The sequence below is a fragment of the Quercus lobata genome, chromosome 4 (genome assembly GCF_001633185.2).
Source record: "Quercus lobata isolate SW786 chromosome 4, ValleyOak3.0 Primary Assembly, whole genome shotgun sequence".
NCBI classification, from domain to species: Eukaryota; Viridiplantae; Streptophyta; class Magnoliopsida; order Fagales; family Fagaceae; genus Quercus; species Quercus lobata.
The window spans coordinates 10,725,010-10,750,891 of NC_044907.1; the positions used below are offsets into that span (position 1 = coordinate 10,725,010).

Sequence of the window (25,882 nt, forward strand, 5' to 3'; positions counted from 1 at the left end):
CTTTGGATTTCTCCGACCCAATTACGTTATTTCTCATCCTTTGGGTTTATGGGCTTGCCATCAACCCCTTACTTTTTTTGCTTTCATTACTTTGGGCTTGTCACGGCCCATTCTCACTTTTCCACATCATATACTGTCTATGGTTTGTTTTTTCTTTCTTTTCGGGCTCCTTTAAACCCATTTATCTCTTCAAGACCAATTTATTTATCTCATGGGCCTGTGATCCATTATTCCTGCCGCTTAGGCTTAATGAGTTTTTTATCTGTTTGCCAACTCCTTTCTGTCCGTGTTGCTGGGCTTTTTCCTTCTACTTGGCTTCCGAAATGGCCATCAACAAAAAATTTAGTTCAAGATTTGAATTTTTTGAGGAATGGTGTGACATTATTAACTCAAATTCTAATACATTTGTAGGAAATCAGTCATTGGTTATTGGAAGAGATATTTTTGACCTTCAAAAAGTCTAGACCGAAAATAAGAATCATGTTATCGGTAGAGATAGAAATAGAAATAAAGAACATTATCAAAAAAACAAAGACTCTCGGATGGAGAGTCCTCTTTACTTCACGACAAAAGAACATTAAAAAAATAAAAAAAAATAAAAAAAGACTTCCATTAAAATAGAAATAAAGAAAGACTTCCCAGATAGAGAGTCTTCTTTGTGAGAAAGTACCACAGTTTCTCATTTGCAAATTTCTTCTTTTTCTATCTGTACAGTACAGTTCCAGAATGCGGTAATCGAAGCTTTGAACCATAGGATCGAGGACGCAGCGGTATTTGGATCTGTTTGGTGGTTCTCTGTGACTGTGACTTTGTTAGTGGAAGTGATTTCAGAGTTTCCGGGAAATCTAAAATTAGAATTCCAAGAAAATCAAAAATGGTGATACACGAAGAAATACCAATCCCAGTGCCCTCGTTGCTGGAGCCTGCGTACGGCGAGGGGTCTCAGTACGAAGAACCTCGATTCCACGATTTCCAGCCCATGCGAAATTTTCGCACTGATCCCACTTTCTATGGCTCCTCAGGTCCTTTCTCTCTCTTTCTTTGTGCGTTCATCAGTGTTAACCTGTTTGATTGTAATACCTATACAATTTTGGGAACGAAAAATAAATATTTACAGATGAACGAAGCACTTTGGTAAATAGCTGATGGCCACAATAATGAATTTTGGATCCAATTCGGATTAAAACGTAGCAACTTGTGGCCATCCTTAAAAAGAATAACATAATTTTTTTTTTTTTTAATCTATGTTTTTGGTGTTTTTTTTTTTTTTTTTTTGAAAGCTATGTTTTTGGTGTTTTATGCAACTGAAACCCTTTTGTAAATTCTTCTTAAAAAAATAATCGAAAAATAATAGAAAAAAAAACCTTTTGTGAACAAAAACGAAATCATAATGGAGTAGAAAATTAAAGGCAAATCGATAAATTCCTTTATTTTTATTCTATAATTTCTATATGGCAATTTCTTATTTTTTATTATTATATATAAATATATAACTTTATATGTTTTTGGAGCTTTTAGCCTTTATGTAGTTAAAATCCTTTTGAGAAAAAGGGAAAAAAAAAAAAAAAAAAGGACCTTTCTTAACGAGCTGGACCTCACCACAGGTCCACAACCCTGTTCGACCACAAACTTCAATTTTTTCTATTTATATTAATAAATAATTATTATGACGTCACCATCCTCAATCTGATCTTGCTTAGACCAGAGAATCAGAAACTAATACTCTTTTTGGTTCCTCCACGGCTCCACTAAACTATTTTCGCTAACCCAACATACACAAACTCAACTCCAATTGTATAGAATTGAAATAACAATAACAGATAAGATATCCTTATATTAAAAATAAAAGACTCTTTTAACAACTTGAATAAAAACTCCTACCAAAATTCAAATTGGACAACATTCCCCACATTTGAACCTAGTACATGTTCCATACAGATGCACGTATCAGATTGCTGGATCTACGAAAAGTTTTTTTTTTTTTTTTTTTTTTTTTTTGAGTACGAAAAGTTGATTATAAGGGAGTAAATGAATTGAGTGCATTTTCTATACTAATTGGATGTAAATTTAGGGATTTTACACCATCCAATCTTAGGGCGCCACATCATATTATAACAAACTAAGCAATAGAATTTGCCACAAATATTCATGTCTCAGCAATACCCGCCCCCCTCCCCCCCTCCCTCTCTCTGACTAAACCAGCCTCCATGGCCAACCACAATGGTTGACGCTAGCCATCACCATCATCCGCTGTGGCTCACCCCAAAACCCCTTTTACATTTCATCTATATCGCTGCATTTATACGCTAGCAAACACACATATGCACAACTCACACACTGATTCATGCACAAAAACACAAAAAGCTCATGACACCCTTCAATCTATTCTCAACCTTGACCAAACTCAAGAAGCCACCACAAATTCCATATAACCTCCACAAGTGACCACCATTAAAGTTCAAACCACCCAAATCTTGTCGTGTATCCATCCTCACAGACCCAAATCTCTCAAGCTACCCAAACCCTTCACAGATAATAATAATAACCACAAAAGAAAACTTCTTTTAAAAAACATAAAATCCAAAAGAAGGGTTACCCTAAAACTCATATACCCAATATGCACACAAGGACAAAAGTAGTAGTATGGGTTGGAAAAGTAGGATGATCTAGAGAGACTGTGATAAAAAGAAAGATAGGATTAAATTTGGGGATCGCAAGTGATGTTTGGGGTGCATGCTAGCTATTGGTTGGCCATGGAGGTTTTGTTGTTTCGATAAGAGGGCATTTGTTACAGAGAGAAGGAGAAACTTATGGTATGTTTGGTATATTGAATGTGAATTACAATAGGAATAGTAATCTTTATTACTGGGAATAAAATGTGTTGTAATGGAATAACTAAACTTATTCATTAGTTTGATTGTGAGTTGTAACATTAGAATAAAACATATGATTTATTTTAAGAAATATCTCATTCATACAATTATATTTCTTAGAAAATAATATATTTTAAATTTTTGAGAGATGAGTTTTTTTATTTTTTATTTTTTTATTTCCATAATTGTTAGGTGGATATAGAAAGTTTATTTATTTGGAAATATATTAATATTAGAAATTATTACATCTACTAAAAAATAGCTATTACAACCATTTTAGAGAGGAATAGTTATTCCTTATTTTAAATAATAACTATTCATAAGAAATGACGATTCCCTGTAATAAAAATATAACCAAATTATTGAATAGCTAAATCGTAGGAATAATTATTACATTACAGTGTCTATTACAGTCTACCAAACATGAAAAAGGGGTTTGACTTAACTCTAGTACTTTTCTAACAGTTAGTGTATAGTTTAGACTAGTTTAGCCTATTGGGCTTAGCCCAATATACTGTACTTGTAGTTTACTCCTACTACTTGTATTGCACACATACCTAGCTTATATAAGGTTCTCTATCGTACATTATTACATACATATTAATATACAGATTATTCAATCTTATTCACTTACTTTATATTGTTAACATGGTATTAGAGCCATTTCTCTGACTTTCTGGTTCCTGTGGACATCTCCGACGTTCTTCTGCTGCCCTCGCCTTCATCTAGTAGTCACTGTTAGAAGCGAGTCACTGCCGTCACGCCCACAGTCCCTGCAACTCTTGGATCTTATCGTTCTGCTCATCCAACTGCTAAAACAAAGGCGTAGAGTGACAGAACAGCCAATCCCGAGAAATATCCAACCAAGAACGGCCAGAAACCACCTCACACGCGCCACCACGCGTCCGAAGTTTTTGCCTCACGAGCATGTGCTCTACGTGCCACCATGTTCCGTCATGCACCACCATGAGCCACCACGTGCTTACACGCGCCTCACCCGCCAATATCATTGCCGTTACGCGCCTCATGTGCTCCCACGCGCCAGCCTCGTATTGCGTCCTGCCACGTCAGCCCTAGAGTGATGTCAGCACACGTCAGCACCCTGAGCCGTTGACCGAGCCGTTGACTTTGACTAGACTGTTGACCGTTGACTTTGACCTTGACCAAAGTCAAAATTTTTCAATAGGACCTGTCTTGCTCAGTTATTCGCGTAGATTCCGATTTTGAGCTCCATTTCTGCATTTGAGGTCTTTAAATCTCACTTTTTGGTCATTTTATTCATTATGGCTCAACAAACTAAACGAGATATCATACGTCCTATCACTATTATGTTGGATGGTCCTACTAGCTATCATGCGTAGTCTCAAAATATGACTGTCTTTCTTAAGGATCGTAAACTGTGGAGATATGTGACTGGTTTTATTCCTAAGCCAGTACCAAACCCTAAGTCCAAAGCTATAGCTGTTAAAGATGCATCCAAGACTGTTGTTACAGTGGATGATTATGAAGAATGCCTAGAGGAATGAGAGAGTATTCAAAGTAAGATTTTGTCTTGGTTTATCAATACCTCTATTCCCTCTATTCATAATCTTCTTCCTCATCTTGAGACTGTCGAGGCTGCTTGGAAATTTATGGCCGATCGCTATAATTGCACTAATGATTCAAGCTTGGAGTTCCACATTGAATCAAAACTTTATCAAATGCACCAAGAGACATGTCAGTCTATTTCTGATTTTTATTCTCAAACTTATACTATGTGGGAACAACTCTCTGCTGCAGATCATCCACTGGTGTATTCTAAGGACATTGAGCTCTTTGTCAAATATTAGGATCGCCGTAAATTTATGCACTTCATGATGGGTTTACGTGAGGATTTTGAGCCTACTAGGGCTTCTCTGCTTAACTGGTCTCCTATTCCTTCTCTTGATGCTGCAGTTAAAGAGCTCATTTCTGAGGAGAACCGTCAACCTACTCATCACATGTCATCATCTGATCATGTATTGGCTACACCCTCTCCACAACCTCCCATTGCTACATTTACTGCTCCTCCATGAATAAATTTTGGGCGTCCCAACTTTTAGTCTTCCAAAGGTACTCGTTGCGAGTTTTGTCGTGTCAAAGGCCATGACATCCCTGTTTGTCGCAAACTGCAAAAATTTGTGTAAGAGCAAAATAAAGCTTTTCTTACTCGGGCAGTTGCTGTGTGTCCTTCAGATCCATCGATTCCTACAGGTTCATCTTTGGCTTTTTCACTTACTACAGCTGATATTGAGACAGTTGTTCAACAGGTTTTATCCTGCACTTCCACTGCCCTTTCTGTCACCTTGGTAACCAACCTTTGTTTTTTAATACTGCATGTTGTAACCATATGACTCCTGATGAATCCCAATTTTCTGATAAGGTATCCTTAGAACATTCAATCACCATTTACACTGCTGATGGAACTCATATGCCTGTTAGTCATAAATGAACAATCTCTTCTCCTTGTTTATCCCTTAGTGACACTTTTCATATTCTAAAGTTATCCCTCAATTTGCTTTCTATTGGTCAACTTTGTGAATTAGGCGTAAATCTTCTATTTATTAATCATGCTGTGGATGTGCAGGATCCCCGGACGGGTTAAGTGCTTGGGACAGGCCGTAAGGTTGGTCGCGTGTTTGAGGTTCATGACTTGAAGATTCCTTCACAAGTTGTTTCTGCAGCTGTTACCACTGCTACCTCCTCACCTGATCTATGGCATGCTCTTCTGCTCATCCATCCTTATCTCATCTTTAGTTGTTAGCTTCTCAAGGTTATTTAGGGTCAGTTTAGTTTCAAAAATTTGATTGTACTTCCTGTCATTTTGGCAAACAAACAAAATTGCCCTTTAATAAAAGTGACTCCTTTTCTTCTGCCCCTTTTTATCTTATACATTCTGATATTTAGGGTCCTGCACCTGTTCCCACTGAGGGGGGATGTCAATATTTTATCATATTTGTAGATGATTTTTCTTGATATACTTGGATTTATCTGCTTCACCATAGGTCTGAACTTGTGTTTATTTACCAAACATTTCATAAAATGATTGAAACACAGTTCAATTGTACCGTTAAAGTCTTTCAATCAGATAATGCTCAAGAATATAATGATAAATCTTTTCTATCATTTTTAGTCAGTCATAGTACCTTTCTTCAGCGGTCTTGTCCCTACAACTCTCAACAAAATGGTCGTACAGAACGAAAACATCGTCACATTCTTAATGTTGTCCGCACCCTTCTCATTTTTGCCTCTCTTCCTAAGCACTTTTGGGGTAAGGCCGCACTCACTGCTGTGTACACCATTAATCGTATTCCTTCACCAACTACATACAACAAATCACCATTTGAGTTTCTCTATGGTCAAACTCCTTACTACTCTTTTCGGGTTTTTGGTTGTGCTTGCTTTGTCTCTCTTCCTCCTCATAAACGAACAAAACTCTAGCCTCGTACTCGTCTCTGTTGTTTCCTTAGTTATGGTGTGTTTCAAAAGGGGTTTCGCTGCTATGATTCCATTTCTCATCGCTTTCGTGTCTCCCGTCATGTTGAGTTTTGGGAACATCGTTCTTTCACAAGTTTTCAGCAGTTTCCTGCATCTTCTTCCTCAGAGTCTCCCATTTTTACTGATCTTTTCCTCCCTCTCTATCCTGAACTTGTAGAGGATTCTTCAACATCGGCTGCCTCTCCAGACAACTCATCTCTGGTTTTGTCCCCAGCATATGACCCGTCTGTTTTGGATTCTGTGGCACCACCCTTTCCTGAGTCTCCTGTTGGTCCTGAACTTCGTCGTTCCACTCGGGTAAGCATTCCTCCCTCTTATCTCACTTATTATCACCGCTCTTTTGCTCTTGCCACCCTCTATGAACCTCACACCTATCGTGAGGCCCATACTGACCCTCTTTGGCAGCAAGTTATGAACGAAAAACTAGATGCCATTCATAAGAATCACACTTGGGATATGGTTGATTTGCCTTCTGGTCAGTCTGTAGTAGGTTGTAGGTGGTTTTACAAGATCAAGACCAAGGCTGATGGATTTGTTGAACGATACAAGGCTCGCTTAGTTGCCAAGGGTTTTACTCAGGAGTATGGTATTGACTATGAGGAAATATTTGCTCCTGTTACTCGCCTTACATTTGTCAGATGTCTCATTGCTATGGCTGCTGTTTGCCGTTGGCCTCTTTATCAAATGGATGTGAAGAATGCTTTCCTCAATGGAGACCTCCATGAAGAAGTGTACATGCAACCACCCCCTAGCTATCCACACTTAGGCAGTCAAGTTTGCCGCCTTCGCCGTGCTCTTTATGGCCTCAAGCAAGCTCCTTGAGCTTGGTTTGAAAAGTTTAGCTCAGTTGTTGCTTAGCAGAGTTTCACTTCGAGTCCTCATGACACTACTCTTTTTGTCCGAAGATCCTCTGCTGGTATCACTCTTATTCTTCTTTATGTTGATGATATGATTATTATTGGAGATGATTTTGCAGGTATCTGCTTTCTTCAGCACTTCCTGAGTCATCATTTTGAGATGAAAGATTTTGGTATTCTCAACTATTTTCTTGGGCTTGAGGTTACCTTATCCTCTGATGGATATTATCTTTTCCAGGTTAAATATGTTTTTGATCTTCTCTCCAAAGTCGGTATCACCGACAACAAAACTGTTTCCACTCCTTTAGAATACAATGCAAAGCTCAAACCCTTGGATGATGAACCTATATCCGATGCTACTCGTTATCGTCAATTGGTTGACAATTTGATCTATCTCATTGTTACTCATCTGAATATTTCACATGCTGTGAGTATGGTTAGTAAGTTCATGGATGCCTCTTGTTCTGTCCATTATGTTGCTGTTCTTCGGATTCTCCAATATGTCAAAGGCACACTTTATCATGGTCTACATTACTCCTCTCGATCTTCTCTCGAGCTTCATGCTTATTCAGATGTTGACTGGATAGGTGATCTAACTAATTGAGGCTCTCTCATAGGTTTTTGTTTCCTGTTAGGTACTTCTCTTGTCTCATGGCGTAGTAAGAAGCAGGATGTGGTTTCCCGTTCTAGTATTGAGGCTGAGTATCGTGCTCTTGCCGACACCACTTGCTTCGTTGGCTCTTGGTTGACATGGATGTTCCACAGCCTACTGCCACTCCTCTTTATTGTGACAATCGTAGTGCTATCTATATTGCTCATAATGATGTCTTGCATGAACGCACCAAGCACATTAAGATCGACTGCCACATCACTTGCCAGCATCTCAAGAAAGGAAATCTCAAGTTGTTCTCCATCTCCTCTGCTGACCAGCCTGCTGATATCTTCACCAAGACTCACCTGCTTGGTCGTCTTCGAGATCTTATATCCAAACTCCAGTTGGCTTCCTCCTTGCCACCTCGAGTTTGAGGGGGGATGTTAGTGTATACCTTAGACTAGTTTAGCCCATTGGGCTTAGTCCAGTATACTGTACTTATAGTTTACTCCTATTACTTGTACTGCACACATACCTAGCCTATATAAAACTCTCTATTGTACATTATTACACATACATCAATATACAGACTATTCAGTCTTTTTCACTTACTTTATATTGTTAACACTAACTACATATCTCCTGTTATTTTAAATATACAATGGCAAATGGTACTAAGTTTTAATATCTACTTTTTATTTAGTTAGTGCGTAATGTGGCAGTTTCTCATTAAAAAAAAGAGATTTCAGTTAAAAAAGTACTAGAAGTAAGCCAAACCCCCAAAAAAAAAGGTGTTGACAATAAATGATTGTGTTTAGCACTCTCTATTCAATCATTTGTGAAATGCTAAAATGACATGCTTGGATTGGAGGGTATAAATTATGGGTATTATATTAAATCCTTATTAAATTTAAATCTATTTAGTTAGCAAGAGAATATAGGAAACTGGAAATATTTTTAAAAAAGAAAGAAAGAAAAAAAAGAAAAAACACTTTCCCTCCTTTTACCTATGCGCTAGCTAGTTCACAATTTCTTCCTAAACTATAAAATTGAGCAATGTTCTCCCTTAACTAATGAAAATGAGCAAATACCCCTACTCTATTAACAGATGACAAAATCCTCTGATTATTGGAATATTAAATATTTCATGACGAAATTACTAAAATGCCACTAAAGAGAAATTGCAACTGACGCAATAGTTAGAGGGGGAATTACAAATGAATATTAATATTCGTAATTCAAAATTTAAAATTTCACAATTTTAAACTAAAATTTTTTTTATTAAAAATAACTTTTAACTTTACTAATGTAGTCAGGGAAAAAAAAAATCTGAACATGATATGTTATAACTTCAACTTCAACATCATAATCAATTCTTTTAAAATATAATATACTTTTTAAGGTTATTGACAATCAACTAACCCTTTGATAGTTTGACATGAAATCTAAGATTAAAAAGAATAATACTAATAACAAACATTAATATTTTTAGTTAATTTGAAATAAAAACGTACAACATCTTAGAAATATCAAGGCATTTATAAAATATTTAAAAACTTGCGAGTATATGATCATCTTCTTAGTACTTTTAAGTTAATTTAAATTTAAAATTTTCTTTTAAGTATTCAATAGCCTTTTTGGAATATCTTATAATTTGATTAATCTTTAACTTCATATATTAATGACTAATTTATTTATTTCCCTATCTATTATTTTAATTTATTGTATTAACTTATTTGAAACATGTATGTATGCTCAACTTAATTTATAAGGAACCTCAGATGTAACAATGATTATACTAACTCTACTAAGGGCTTCAAAATTAAATTAAAACTAATTAAGCACCAGAAAAACAAAAAACAAAAACAAATTATAACTTACATTTACATTATATAGTTTTTACATTAATCAAATATTTTGTAAATAAATTAAGTAAATTTTTTCTTCTATTAATAAAAATGTTTGAATTAATTTTGTCATTTACACTTTCTCTCTCAAATGTATTTTAGTAATTTTGTTGTGAAATGTTACAGGAATAAATTTGTTTTGTCATGTGTTAATAGAGTAGGAGATATTTGTTCATTTTTTATAGTTAAGGAGGGACATTACTCTATTTTATAGTTTAAATGAGAATTATGAACTACCCTATAGATAAAAGGGAGAAAGTGCTTCTTAGTTCTTTCCCTTTAAAATAATTAAAGAATTGGAAATAGCCCTAAATAACGGGACCAAGAAGGTGTTTTTTTTTTCCTTCTTTGTAATTATACTTGCTTATATTCAATTTGACCATGATTCTTTTCGTTTCTTGACAGGTGCACCAATTGATTCATCGGCGATATCTGTAAAGGTAAGATATTTTTTTTTCATGATAGTATAATAAGTTAGAGAAGAGGGAGGGTAGGGAAGGTTTCCAATAGGTTGAGAATTAATACAGTAGGCAAGCAGTAATATTTAGCTTTTAGTGACAACTATAAATATTTATAGGATAATTACACTCCCTTCACTTGAGGTTTGGGGGAATGACACTCCATCTCAAATCTTAAGAAAAAAAACACTTTCCTTCCTTAAGGTTTGAAGAAATTAACACTCTCCCCCTTTTTGTTTATGCTAGATAATTTCCTACGCAATGTGCGGACACTTTGCAAATTCATTTAAAATATTTTTTATATTTTTAAGACCTATTTATAATACTCATTTTGCTGTATAATATTTATGTTTCATCAAAATATTGTTGAATGGTTCGAAACTCAATTTTCTTAATTCATATTTTATAAATATAAAAAAATGTCATAGAATTAGTTTCCAAATATTGAGTGGAATTGCTCTACTAATCTAAATTTTTGAGGTTGGAACAATCAAGTTTTTTGACATTTGTAGAAGACTAACATATTATATTATTTGTAGACTTTTTTTTTTTTTTTAAAATTGGTTAAATGATTTTGAAATTTGGTATTTATAAATTTAAATTCAAAGCATAAAATACTTTCATATCTTAAAATTAAAAAAATTCGAGAAACGTCCAAAACACTTTCTCAACTACTCAATTTTCACAACCAAATACCGAGCCCCAAATCTCAAACACTTATTTCATTATTTCAACAAAAGGAAATTATTTGTAAGTATTGGCATATATATAGAGAATGTGATCAAATAAAGAAAAAATGGTTAAAAACAATTCCATTTATCAGGATTTAATGCCTTTAGGAAGGCTTCCACATTAAAAAAAATTTTAATTAAAAAAAATATAGCACAAAACACTCTAAAATTATCATTGACTTTTACTTTTATTGTCATGGCGTATATCGATATTGCACTAAATAGCAGTAAAAACTACAAAGGAACTTATACAATTATAAGTTTTAAAACATAATAAAAAAAAAAACAACTAATATCATCATAATCAATTAGAAGGTTTTTTTTTTTTTTTTAAATTTTATTTTTTATTTATTTTTTTAAAATTATTTTTCTTTTATAAAAAAATAATACAGTTATGGCTGTCTCACACTAAACACCCAAAGACCCAAAACAATCATAGTTTTTACAGAACCCCATGCTCTCCTACATGAGGTCTACGCTTATATATATATATATATATATATTGATGATTGATTAATAATGAAATATTCTAAATTTTTGTTAGAATTTCTTTACAAAAGTTTAACCATGGTTAGTAAAATAAAATTGATAAATTTAGAATAAAAATGCAAAATTTATGAAGTACCAAAATATTTGCAACAACAAATTGCTCCATAACCCATTGAAAAAAGAGAAAAAAATTATAAGCAAAATTCACACTTTTTTAAAATACACTTTAATTAAAAATTTAAAACAATCAATTTTAATAATGAAATAAGATATTTTTGAAAACTTGCTCATAATATTAATTTAACAAAGTTTGGTCAATCGGATGTCAAGGGGTGAAAATATTTTCCTTTTTCAAGTTTAGGATGGAGTGTCATTTCCTCAAATCTCAAGGGAATAGAGTGTAATTATCCCAATATTTATTAAAAAAATCAATTTGATCATAAGATTCATAGCATAAGATTCTTCGCAGTGATTTTGTTGGACATGATGCTACTTAGTTTACACCATTCAAAAAAAAATAGGTATGAAAGTTATACTCGCTGTAAAGAATTAGTCAAGTATCTGTTTGACGCCAACTTATTTTTGGTAGCTTATTGCATGGTGTTTATCAAAATATTTAGTTTTTGGTAACTTTTATATTAAATATGTGGTATATATATTAAATGTGTGACAAAAAGATAAAAGGTAGCTTATTTCTTTTAAAAAGAGTTATATTATTTACCAAAAAAAAAAACTGAGATAAAAATAAAAATCTTTTAGCAAATAAGCAAAAGCTAAACACACTCTTGATGCTTGATCAATTTATTTTTTTTGGGTAGATTATTTCATATATTGCAACTACGTCATTGAAGATTGAGTGGGAATGAGAGAATAGGGGAAGAGAATGATTACCCTTTCCTAGTGTTTGAATGTTTTAAAAATTAAGTGGGAGAAAGAAAATAGATAATCCTTCCCTTTATTTGGATATTTTAAAATTAAGTATAGAGATGGGAAGGTATGGGAATAGACATATAAATTGACAAATATGATAATTTTTCTAGCTTTAAAAAAATAAATATAAATTAACATCATATGGGAAAATCAATACTTTAATTTCTTCTAAAATAAGGGGAATACCTCCCATCCCTTTCCGAATTCCCCAAATTTGGAAAATTATGTGTCCTTAGAAAAAAAAAAAGGGGTGAGGGATTTAGGGAGTAAGATACTCATCCAAATCCCCTCCAACCTCCTTTTCCCCTTTAAGAAAAGGGTAAAATGCAAAACTGACCCTTTAAGTTTCTTCAGATTTCATTTCAGTACTTTAACTTTGCTTTTGTTCATTTCAGTCCTCTAATTTTCAAGTTTATTCAATTAAGGTTTTTTCATCAACTTTTGTTATATGTTGTGGTTAATTTTTCAATTTTATAAATTTTTCTTCAAATTTTTTTAATTAAAAAAATTCAATTAATGATTGAAAAATATTTTCTATATTTTTAAAAAAAAAAATATTTAACAAAAAAGTTAACGAAAAGGCCTTAATTGAATAAATCTGAAACTTAGAGGACTGAAATGAACAAAAACAAAGTTAGAGGACTGAAATGAAATCTGAAAAAAGTTAGAGGGTCAATTTTGCATTTTAGCCTTAAGAAAACAATCAAATCTGGTTCATTAAAGTCTCCTCATCTCTTTTCCTCTACTCCCCTTTCTTCTCCTACATCTAAAAACATTCTAAGAACTAACTAATGTTTGGGGGTAGCCTGGTTAATCATCAAGAAGTTTATAAGAAGTTAAGAACGCTAATTCAAATTTTCATAATTCCATATATTTTTTGTGTGTATATTCTTCAATTTCACTTTTACATATCATGATTCTAAAAATAAAAAATAAACTTCTTACATATCACAGCTTTACACTTCATTGTTATTATTTTTATTTATTTTTTGCATTTATTTAAGAGAAATTACACTTATCCCATAAATTATGAGAATGTACACTTTACCCCTTAAACTATACCATTTCTACACTTAACCCTAAATAATGAGAATACACACTTATTTCCATAAACTATTATCCATGTGATGGGATCCAAAGTATTACATGGACAATAGTTAAGGGGTAAGTGTGCACTCTTAGAGTTTAGGAGGGGGAAATGTTACGCGGTTAATAATTTAAAGGGGGTAAGTGTGCATTCTCATAATTAGGGAAATAAATGTAAAATGGAGTATAATTTAGGGAGTCAAGTGTAATTTCCCCTTATTCAATTTAACTTTAGTCTCAATTCTGTTTTCTAAAAACTAGATAAGCGATGCGTTGTGTAGCCCTGGAGAAGAGTAGCTTCTTTGACCTCAGCCACCCTCTCCTCAAAGCTTTGTTAAAGCCGTTGAGGCTATTCAGAGTGTGACGCGCGAGGCTTATTTCACAGCCATTGAATGTGCAAGAAGAGAACCAAATAAAAATCTCTCAAAGCCATGATGAAAAATATAGGGAAAAAGGCAACAACACCTTTTGACACCCAAGTCAATGCTCAATTTCCAACAAACCAAGATCCCCCAGATTCTCTACCAAAAACTATAGCAGCCCAATTGTCAAATTGTGCTAAACTTATTGGAACCGAATCAAACTTTTGCGCATATTATCCAAACCAATCTCCTACAATTGCACTCTATGCTCTTTCATTGGAAAAAAAATTAAACGATCATACATTAGACTAGATGCACCTAACAAAGCACTGTGTTCGAGAAAAATCAATGGGGTATTGCCCCATTGTTAAACACCCCATTATTTTATATAGTTGTGCAACTTCATTTCGTTGCCATAAGGGTTGGGTTGGACTACCATAAGTACTATGAGAGTGGGTTCATTAACTTGTATTGTAAAGTGGGAGAGTTTAGAAATGCTCATGAGGTGTTTGAGAAAAATTGTGAGAGTTTCTTGGAAGCAATCGTAGGTGATCTTTGCAAAGGTGTCCCAAAGGTGGCATGCTAAGGAAGCGATAGATGTGTTTTTGGAGCTAAGGAAATGAGGGATTTTGCCAAATGATGACTAGTTCCATCAGTGCTTTTGCATACACCCCATACCAAAACCCTTGTGCAGTGCACAAACCTCTCAACTTTTCTCTTGATTTTTCAAGAATATTTGATCTTCTCTTTTACGTTAACCTCTCACTTGTCATTTCAAGCATACATTTCTTGAATCAAGAGCCTAAAGGAAAGTTTTATGTCAACTCCAACTTTGATGTTACAGGTCTCTGGTATTACTTCAAATGATACAAAATTTACAAATTTGGCTTACATGAAGGTGGAACAAATTGAGAAACTCATGATCAACAAGCAACTCCAAAGCAGATGGTCTAAAACGTTCAAGAAAAACTATCATGTTGTGGTGAATGACAAGTTGGTTGTACAGATTCGATATCCTATACTTCAATTAATCAATTACCTTTTTAAAATCATTCTTTTGCATTCTAATGCTATTAACTAGGAGTTTGTATGAGCTCATGAGATTGCTCAAGAAAAGTTGCTGAAATAGGTCACTCAAAACTTGTCAATCTATTGAGACTTAATAAAAACTTGATCCTAGCTTGATACCTCTCAATCTATTGAGCTATGAGATTTCATAATAGAAACGATTGTTCTAGCCCATGATGACTTGGACTGTCTTAGGATTTTTGCACTAGGGTTCCAGGGCATATAAAAGCTAATCTTTTCAGCTGTCATCATAAACGACAAAGAGGAGCATGTAGTTATGAAGCTATTGTGACCTGTGCACCTAGGGTTTTGTACACCAAGTTGCTACCGGTTCATCAAAGTGTATTGCTGTGAAGGACTTTGCACCAATCTGCATCAATTATTGATTGCTGTGAGAATTAGACACAAATAGGAGATTTGTGAAAAGAAGAAATATTCTTCTAGAAGTAGTCCAATTAGATTGAATCTGAGATGTTATATAGATCAGTAGGTTCTACCGTAGGTAGATACTTTGGGATAGGGTAAGATTCCTTGTACTTGTAACCTCAATTCTTGTTAGTGGATTCTTTAGGAGTGTTGATCTAAATAATCATCCGTGCGAAAAAAATTTCCCATCATGATCATATCGCCTATTTCAAATTTAATTTCCATTGCACTTAACTCTTGATTTGTGATTTGGTTGTGCCTTAATTGAATCTTGCATGTAATTGGACTAATTAATCAACTTGGGAATTGGTTATTATAGTAGACACACTCTAATTAGGTTTTAATCTCTTCAATGTGATCATTGACCCTTGTTTGTCATGGATTATGGTCAATTACTTGGTATTCCACCATATTTTGATGGTACTAATTATGCTTTAAAATATTTGGATGAAAATGTTTAGTTTTCTGTAGAAATAGGATGGAAGAAGCCTGATGGTGAACCATCTACATGGGATGATAAGAAAAACAAGGTAGCAAACTACAACAGTAGAGCCTTGAATACGATTTTTAGTGGTGTTTCCCTAGAGGAATTTAAGAAAACATCTACTGCTCAACTATGGCCAAGGAAGCTTGGACCATCTTAGAGACCAGTTATGAGGGAACCAAGGCCGTGAAAGCCTCTAAACTACAAATGCACACTTCTAGTTTTGAGGAAATTAGGATGGGAGAGGATGAGACTTTTGATGAGTTCTATGTTAAAATTAAATGTATAGTGAATTTTGTCTATAGATTAAAAGGAATGATAATAGAAGAACCTAAGATTGTTAGGAAAATTCTTAGGTCTCCCCTTGAGCGATTCCATGATAAGACCAATGCTATTGAGGAAGCTAAGGACATGAGAAGCTATATAGGTTAACCCTAAAGAAGCTTAGTGAAGTTGATCTACCAAGATTGATGCGGTAAATCACACCATAGGAACCTTAGATTTAAGAATAATAGTTTAGTAGACAAGGTTGAAACCCTAGAAGCTGAACTTAGTCATGCTTGGTCCCAATCAGAGAGAATTTCTAGCTCTAAGTTTGATGAAATGTTAAGTGTTCAGAAGTCCAATTCTGCTAAAGCTAGATTAGGGTATAATAGTTCTAATTCCTCTACTCCCATCGCTTATAAGCCTAATGGTCCTCGTGGAGATTTGTTCAACAATCTGAGAAGACCAAAACCGAAGATGAAATACCTAAGGTTGGTAAGGGCAGATCTGATCTTGGAAGTTCTCCCAAGACTAATCCTCATCCTCGTCCCAAGAAGAACTCTTAGCCTAAGAGATCTCATTTATGCTACCACTGTGTTGCAACTAGACACGCCCGTCCCAATTATTTCAAATGGATTGCTAGCCAAAAGAAGAATGGTGTGCCAAACAATAGATTTCAGACTAAGGCACAAGACTCGATGCCTTTGCTTGGTGAGCTGATTAAGGCCTTGAGCCTTCTATCTCAGTTCCAAGGGAACATGAATTCCCCCAAACCTTTTCAACGCTAATCTTGAAAGAAGAAGACCTCTTCAACCACACAGCTTGCCATTAAGATTGAGTGGGTGGCGAAGGGTATTGTTGCTTAAGGCTTTCATTCTACATTCGTGTTACAATTCTCTCTGTCTCTTTTCGGACCTTATCCTTGCATGTCTTCATTTTGTGTGTTCTCGTGTATTCATTTTATGAAAGACGTGTGTAATATTTTATTTGGTGTTTGCTACTTTTGTTTTTGTTTTGTTTTTTTGTTTTTTTTCTTGTTTGTGTCAGTCTAGCTTATTTTAGTAGCGTTTAGTTCTTTTCTTTTTCAGTTTTTGCATTTTTTCTTTACTTTCTGAAATTCAAAAGGGAAAAAAAAAATTAGTTAAAAATTAAAAAATACAAAAAACTGTGTGTGCTGGTACATGTGTACATTTGGTTGCCCAATGAACATTGATTCATGTTTGTGTACCTTTTGCAATTTAGATGAACATCTTTATGCATAACTGAGCATCATGAGCCATATATTGGTTCTTTATGTGACTGTAGACTATGAGATTATCATGAATACTCTAAATCTATGTCACTTGTTTTGATGGGAATGATTAAAAATCCTAAGAGAAAGGCGTAATAACCACCTCACTGCTAAAATCCGTCAATCTAAAGAAACACCTCCATGCAAATGATAAAAGCCATGCTAAATAAAAGGTGAAGCACTACATATCAAGAAAAATGATGTATAATAAAAATTAATAAAGGGCTTATTCTTTTTTTTTTTTTTTTTTTATGCTCATATATTCAAATATGAATGTTCTTTGAGCTAAATAGCATCAAATTCTATATACACTTTGGTCAAAGTTTGCATATGGTTTAGCTGATGTGGAAATTATAGGATGTATCTCAAAGGTGATAATTTGTTTCAAACCATTATGACTAAGATGTGAGTGTGTATGTCTCTCTCACTAGTTTACTTTACATCTTGTATCACATATGCTTACTTGCAAATGTTTTCACACACTAAATGCATACTCCTTAATACTCTTAATACCTAACTAGTAGTTGTGTGGTTCGCTATCTTAAGTGATACATGTACTAGTTAAGCATGCTAAACTGTATGGACTTAATTTCAAAATAAACTTGGATAGATGGTTTAGCTGTGTATGCTTGATTTGTGTTCGAGATAAATTGCATGGATTCTATCTTGTTTTTAACTCATTTTGATGAGGGTTATGTTTGTGTATTACATGTGCTTCATATTGAATGCTGCATTACATTGCTTTTTCAAGACATCACGATACCTCCTTATTACCTTCTCAACCTAACGAGCCTTCCTTCATCAATCCATCAAGTAGATTTAGGCCCCTTTCTGTCTCTTTGGTAGCTACTCAATACCCCATTCTATTTATCGAGACTTCTCAACTCTACCATGATCCCTATCCGATCCATTAAGCCACTTTAACCCCATTATCATGTCTCTGATTCCTTCCTGACACCTAGTCGATCTATTGAGACTGCCTCTCAATACCTTTTTGATAGTTCCTGGATCTATCTAATCGTGGGTATTATAAATACTTAGGGTAGTTCGCAGTTTATTTCAAATTTTCTCTATTTGGACTATTTATAACTCCTCTCGATCCAAACCACCAAATTAAGCCCTCTTCTCTCATTTTGGTCCTCTGTCACTCCCAAATCTTTGGTAAGTCACTCTAATTCATTTATAATCATGCATTTGTGTCATGCATTGCATTTTAGACCTAGGGTTTCATTTTTGGTATTTTTATTTTGTGTTGATTTTGTACAAATTTCATTGGGAGTTTTCATAAATTTTCATTGTATATCATGCATTGTGACATTTGGGGTATATTGATTTCAATTTCTAGTCTTTGTGTGTTGAAATTGCATTGAGTGTTGTAGTGTTGGATGGATGTTTGTTTATGGGGTTTGGAAACATGTAGAATCACATGCTAACAAATTGTTTGTGGATTTCACTTTAATTGCGATCCCTGTTGTGTTGTTTCTTGGTTCCTGTGTTTCTAAAGAGAATCCTATTTTCCATGGGTCCCAAGGAAGCCACTCCTTGTCATAACCCCATTTCTCTCTCCTCCACTACCTTTTCCTCTGTACCTTTATGGTCTGTTTGAATTGAGAGAGAGCGAGGGGAAGTAGAGTAGAGTAGAGTAAATTTAGTACAAAATTAGCTTATTTTTAGCCAACTCTACTCTACTCCTCCACTCTCCCTCCTTCCGCCCTCCATCCAAACAGGCCATTAAAGTTTAGGTTTCCTAACTAGTGATACCTTGAGATCTTTATTGAAAACTTTTAGAAATGTCAGCCTCACACTGAGCGTCAAATTCTTTTGGGTGATCTCACTCCTACTACCATTCCTACAACCTTCCATTCCAGTGGTTGAGAATCTCTTTGCCTTGGTTTTGTAATGTGCCTCACCATCCTTGTCTGAGTTTTACTCTAACATTGGTGCCTTTGAAACTTGTGTCCCCATGTTTGAGACACGTGTTAGAGGCATTAGGATCTATGTAACTTCAAATTTCCTCCATGAGTTGCTTCACATTCCTAGGGTTAAGAACCCAGATTACCCTTCTTCCCCCATCATCATCGGTCCTTCTCGTGATGCTCTTGAGCTTTAAAGCTTCTTGGTTGATTTGTTGGACATTGTCACTTATGACTTTGCAAGGGATGCACTTCTCCTCAACATGATTGTAGGGTCCTTAGGCCCTGAAGTTTATTATCTACCCGTATGTTAGGCCTGTGGCCCAAGCCGAGGTCAAGGACTCGCCCAAGGAGAAGAGGCCTTTGTTAGACAAGACTTTTGAAAAATAGAAAGGTAGGATTTGGTTGTAATAGCTCTAGAGAGTGTGCCGAAGATGAAAACGTCCTCGGCCAGACCAAGCAAAGGTCCTGGAAGATGGTTTGACAGTAAGGGTGACAACCTGAAAAGTAAGTTGGAGCAGACAAGCATTGTGAAGATATCAGATAAGGAGGAGCTCTAAAATAAAGTTGTTACCTCCGCATTAAATGCACTGCAGCTAACTTCCTGACCGCATTAATGTAGAAGTGATACTTGAACAGTGTATCAATCTGCAATCAAACTTGCAACATTACCTAGGAGCTATACATAAGAACTAGGGTCCTCGGACTTCGCCGAGGATGTTTTTTCTTCATATTACAATTGTCTATTTTCATCTTTTTGTCATCAAACTTATCTAACTCGTTGTTCGATCAACTCAAGCCTAGTTTTCTAACCCATTTTCTACAAATTCTTTGTTTTGGGCTTATTGGGCCTAAGTCCATCCACGTGTTGAGCTAGGAACCCAAATTTGGTCCTTACAATGATCATGACCTACATTCTCACTCCGATGTCTTACTATAACACCACCATTGAGCTTTGTGCTCGTTTCCATTTCTCTTCTAAAAGGTCACTCTATTGACTTTCTGTCTCACATGATCCATCTCATTTATTAAGAACTATCATGATCCAGCTCGTCATGATCAGCTGATCTTTTCCTCTGCCATTGCTCGTATTCTTCTACAATATCCTGTTACCTTCCCTTCCGAGCCTCATTTCATTACCTTTGGTGCCCTAGGAAAAAACAAAAAAATTGGATGGGTTATCATATTAAGAACATATGGAGTATAAGTTCATTCCTTAATAAGATAATACAGAGGACAATACTCTGAAAGAGGGGATAATAGCCTTGGATGAAATGCAACGCAAGTTTGCCAATATATCAGTGGGAGAGTTCGTGAATGTCAAATTGTGAGTATCATTTTCTCTTCCGCGTGTAAATATATCAATTTTAATTCTTCATATTACCTTCTGATGAATGTTTCCTTTCTAGATTTGAGCCCAAAAATGAACTAGACATGGAAGAACTGGAGGTGGTAGTTTATAAATTGAACAAGAGTGTTAAGGTATTAGATTTTTTTTTTTTTTTTTTTTTTTTAACGAAAAAAAATTATATTATATTATATTTATATGTCCATATATAGTGCTAACAAGATTTTTATAATTTGTAGCTTGAATACACTGCATTGCAGCTTGAACTGAGCAAGAGGTTTAAGAAACAAGTATGTGTGTCTCTACCTAAAATGTTGCATGCGTGATGCTAATGTGAGACTTATCTTATGTTTGTTATTTGTTTGTTTGTTATTTTTTTATTTTTTCATTTAAATCCCGATCTCATATGGCACATATTATTCGCTCATTTGTTATTTTCTCTCTTAGATAATGAATAATGGCCAGAATGTGTCATTTCAAATCGACGCTTATTTTAAAATTACTCGCATAAGATTGCTGGGACAGGCTAATCAATGCTATAATGAAGTGGGCAGAATAACCAGCAAAACAAATATTGTAAGTATAATAACTTGGATTTTTTTATAATCTCTTATAAGTAGTAATTACAAATAAAAATCTCTCCATCTTTTAGGTTATCAGGCCTCCTAAAGTGTTTGACAAAGAAATTCAGATGGAAAATATTGAGAAGATGTTAGTGTCACTGGGCATTGGTGGCATAGGACCGACATTTCGGTCCATAATTCAAAAAGCTTTTGCCAGTAGATTTCTTGACCCAGTACTTTGCAAAAGGTAACATACTAGTAGCTTTTATGCCTTGATTGAACTTTCCAGTAGCTATCTAATGAATCTAAATGGGAATTTCATTCTCAGCTTAAACATCAGCCATGTAAAAGGAATGGTATTACACGGTCCACCTGGGACGGGAAAGACCCTACTTATGAGAAAACTTGTTGACCTATTGGGTGGAGTGAAACTAAAGGTCTCTCTTACCCTGTCCCACATACAAACATAGGTTAAAATATAGCCACTATAATGTGACGTGTTGCAGGTTGTAAAAGGTCCTGAGCTATTAGTCAGGTGGGTGGGTGAGAGCGAGCAAAATGTGAGAAGACTTTTCTCTGAAGCAATAAGAGACCACGGGCTTTATGGTAAAGAATATATAATACATTCGAGTTAAGTTCACATTACATTATGTCAGAATATTAACTATCATCTCTTTTCCCTTTCTTTTTCAGGAGATGAAAGTCCTCTCCATATAATCGTCATTGATGAATTTGATTCAATAGCAAGGGTAAAAGAATTAAGAATTTAACCATTCATTTGTTGGTTTGACATAACTTGATTTAATGTTAGGAATTGCATTGTTTTATGTAGAGAAGAGGTCAATCCACCCACTCAGAAGTGCAGGATGGCATTGTGAGTCAATTACTGACAATGGTGAGTGAATACTATTCATTATATTTAGAAACATATCATATGAAATTGATTGAACCAATAGAAGAATTTTGAGGATTTTCTTATTTATTTATTTATTTATTTTTAAATGTCTGTCCAATATGGAACTCATAAGTTGTGTTTCAGATTGATGGTTTTTCTAGTATGAACAACATCTTCATTATTGGAACAACAAATCGGTTGGACCTTATAGATAGAGCTCTCTTGAGGTATTTCCTCTCTTCCTCTCTCTTTCTTTGTTGCACCCGCTTACCTATGTTCCAATTATAGACCGGGCCGATTGGAGCTTCTTCTTGAGGTAGGCGTTCCTGATGAAAGAGGGCGTCTTGAGATACTGAAGATTCACACCCAAAGTTTAGTAGAAACCTCTTTACTTGAGCCAGCCATTAACCTTGAAGAGATAGGTAAATTGTCTATCTCGCTTCATTCTTTATAATATTGTAAATGGCTAACAGTTTGTATATATTTGCATGTGTTAATAGTTTTAATTATTGTGGTTTTCAAATCCAATATGCTAATTGAAATTAATTGCGTATATGTTTATGTCTTGCTTTCTTTATGGCATTGAAGATACTTGCTAGAATCTGTGACTTGTTTTGCAATGTTTTTCTTTTTGTGGCTGCGATTATATGTGTTGATGTAATCTGCACAAGAGCAGCTCGTTTGACTCCAAATTGGACTGGAGCAGACCTTGCTGGTCTCGCAAGATTTGCGTTGTCAAATGCTATTTATCGAACCATGGAAAGCACTCTTGGGCCAATTGATAAAGAAAGGATCAAAGTAAGTCGAAATGATTTCAAGGATGGAATTGAAGAGCGACATGCAACCAAAAACTCAGCAATTGTTGACAAACTAGACAATCACAGGTGGATCACTTTTGTTAATATTATTATTTATACATGTTCGAATTAGGATATAGCCAAGGATATTTTACAATTGTGACATGCAACCTCTGTCAAGTATTAATTCCTGGGAAATGTAGTTGCTTCCTCTTTTTTGCATTTCTTTTATGATACAATTTGATTATTAAGATTTGTTCTTTGTAAAGTAGAATAAACTGGCAAGAGTTTGCTTTAGTCCTTTAAATTTGAGTACTCGTAATGAGGACAAAAATCTGATGGTTCTTTTTCTTACTTGAACAAATGTTGCAGGGTAAATGCCCTCTTGGACATCTCCCATGTTGATCCTGTTTTCACAGCTTTCAAAAGAGTTGATCAAATTGCAAATCAACTTTTGTGTTGTAAATCCCATCACTTTTTTACCTGCCTTTTGGCAGGACCAAACGGGTGGTAATTATCTTTGTAATAAATAATAAATAAATTTTTTATTTACAAGTATATTCCTAATTTTATGTGTTTTATCATTTTCAACAGTGGAAAAACAACTTTGGCTGCACACATTGTCCAAAAACAATATTTTAAACATGTGGATATGGTATGTCTATTGATATATGCGCAAACATGAACATAATATTTCATTAATGTAACCACAATGTTATAATTTCATTCATCTCGATTTATTTGCAAATGCAGGTTCAACCAGAATCAATGATTGATTTCTCTGAAAAAGAAAAATCCCAGAAACTTGTGGAGGTCTGTTACTATCAATATCTAGTCGAAGATAATCATATGTTTTTTGTGTTTTATTTTCTTTTTATACCATTTCTACAATTCGATAGAATAAATTTTGATTAGGAAGATTTATTGATCTAGATTAACAAACATTTAGTTGCCTCCTCTAACAAATCTTGTTGTTTGCGAGTGCTAAAAGATTTTTGAGGATTCTTTGAAATTCGATTCAAGCCTTATCATCCTTGATGATATTGAGAGGTGATTTTATATATTTGAAACTTTCTGATACTTTGCTATCAATTTCTTACCCCTACTACCATCATTTGCTTACCTAAGTCAATTGTTAATGTTAGATTGGTTGGATATACCGAGGTTGGACAATATCTAAAAGAATTTTCCGAAACCTTAAAGGGTCTACTTAGAAAGCATGATACAAAGGTATCACCTCTTATTAGCTAGAAATATATTTTGTATTTGAATAGGAAGTTTAACTTAATTTTAATCTTTCTCTATTTCATATTTAGGGGATAAAAGTTCTTGTGTTAGGAACCACAAGTGAAAAGGATATATTGGAGCAAATCGGAATCTCTGAGCTTTTTGTCTTCCAAGTAGAAATTCCACCATTGAAAGGTGATGATTTTATAAAGGTAGGTTTTTACAATCACCATCATGTGAGTTCACACGATGTCAAGAAACAACTATGTTATACATAATTATTTAAAATTTGATTTCAATATTCTCATTATTGTATAATTTATCGTTAGCTTCTACATGTCATTTTTTCAGATCCTACAACGCTCAAATATTTGCAATAAGGAAGTAATTAAAGCAGCAGTGTCGAAGAAAGTTAGTAGCTTATAATGAATTATCTTCTAGTGTACTACATTAGTTAACTTACCACTACTTGATAATGTTCCATTATTCTTTAATCTTTTATTACAGATTTCCCTCAAAGAATTGCATTTGTTGATTGATCTTATGCGCAATGGGATCGCTGGGGGGGACCTTTTGGAGTATTTGCGTTGCATCAAGTAAGTAAACACATTGGAATTTCTCTTTTTAAAATATCAACACTAACAGAATTTAGCAAGTTGATACCATACAATCTTGCATGATATCATATAACTAGTATATACAACCAATTATTTCTAGTATGAGCGATGGAAAGTTAGCTCAAGCACAAGCCGAATTAGCCAGAGTACAGACTGAGTTGACCCAGGCACAGGCTCGAGTGACAGAGAGAGAAACTTATTGGCAGTCTGAGCTTGATTCCAGGATTTCTCAACTTTCTCACCTTCATGAGCAGCAGACAAGGGAGCTCCATTCTCAGATTTTTAAGCTCCATTCTCAGATTTTTAACCTCCAGTTCCAGATTGAATTACCTACTAGGGACGTTAATTAGGAGTTCTTATCAAGGGATCCCTCCTGAGGCTGCTACCACTCATGCCCAGCCACCTATGCTTCCGAGTCAGCCCTCTTCTTCACATTACGAGGGGCGCCCCGGAGGTGCCTACATTTTTAGATATGGATGCAAAGGTCCAGTTCAGAGAGGAGATTGAACAGGGATCCCTGGGTTGCCTAATGTTCCCTAGAAGTGATCTTCCTCTTGGCAGTTCGTTTTCTTTGCAGTATATTTTCAGTACTTCCAGACATGTATTATTATTTCTGGGCATGTATTTCCATTTTGGGTGTGTATCAATATTTTGTCATGTATTTTGACATGTTTATCTTTTCTCATCACGTACTGCTTATCATCTTGTAGATGCGTGTTTCTTATACTGCTTGTTTGCACGCTCTTGGTGTTATTATGCATTGAAGGATACTCTGATGTTTTTATATTTATAATTCTCACGCACTTTCTGGATTATAAACTCTACAAAAAATTGAACCCCCACCCCCCGGTTGTATTTTACCACTTATTTTTTGTGGACTGGCATTGTCATTTTATGTGAATGTAGGCTACTATTTTTTATATTTGTTTTTTGACCTATAATAGGATGGACCAATATTTTAAACACAAGAGGAAGCCCCCACTTTCACAATATATATATATATATATATTTTGCATTGAACATTATTTTTGAAATATTTTAATTAGTTGTCATGTTTGCAAAACTATGTAGCAAACTAGCATCTCGAGACTCTAAAACTCGAGTTTCTAAGACTTGAATTACATGTGATGGAAATCTGATGTTGAAAAAAATCCACGTGGAAATCGAGTATTTAAAATTTGAATTCTC

General features: G+C 34.6%; 1 protein-coding gene across 2 annotated transcripts; it reads left to right on the forward strand.

The window, feature by feature from the left end:
* The first annotated feature begins 595 nt into the window (after positions 1-595).
* On the forward strand, positions 596-25,487 carry LOC115983859 (vesicle-fusing ATPase-like). Of its 2 annotated transcripts, none has more exons than XM_031106695.1 (24): positions 596-1,022; positions 10,151-10,185; positions 14,646-14,812; positions 20,479-20,574; positions 20,657-20,729; positions 20,835-20,885; positions 21,043-21,171; positions 21,248-21,405; positions 21,487-21,595; positions 21,665-21,764; positions 21,852-21,907; positions 21,991-22,053; positions 22,198-22,280; positions 22,342-22,475; positions 22,760-22,937; positions 23,223-23,360; positions 23,445-23,505; positions 23,604-23,663; positions 23,842-23,900; positions 23,996-24,080; positions 24,167-24,289; positions 24,429-24,488; positions 24,585-24,673; positions 24,795-25,487. In XM_031106695.1, the coding sequence occupies exons 1-24, from the start codon at positions 875-877 to the stop codon at positions 25,042-25,044; spliced, it is 2,505 nt and encodes an 834-aa protein (XP_030962555.1). In that variant the 5' UTR covers positions 596-874; the 3' UTR covers positions 25,045-25,487. The 2 variants fall into 2 exon arrangements, with proteins under 2 accessions (XP_030962555.1, XP_030962554.1); XM_031106694.1 differs by having other exon boundaries at positions 598-1,022; positions 22,730-22,937.
* Positions 25,488-25,882: the final 395 nt, after the last annotated feature.

Bases quoted from the DNA above. Each gene is read 5' to 3' on its own strand.
- LOC115983859 (XM_031106694.1), top strand. From the start codon at position 875: ATGGTGATACACGAAGAAATACCAATCCCAGTGCCCTCGTTGCTGGAG. The intron at 23,901-23,995 runs GTGATTTTATAT...TGTTAATGTTAG, and splicing joins ATCCTTGATGATATTGAGAG to ATTGGTTGGATATACCGAGG. The intron at 24,290-24,428 runs GTAGGTTTTTAC...TCATTTTTTCAG, and splicing joins AAGGTGATGATTTTATAAAG to ATCCTACAACGCTCAAATAT.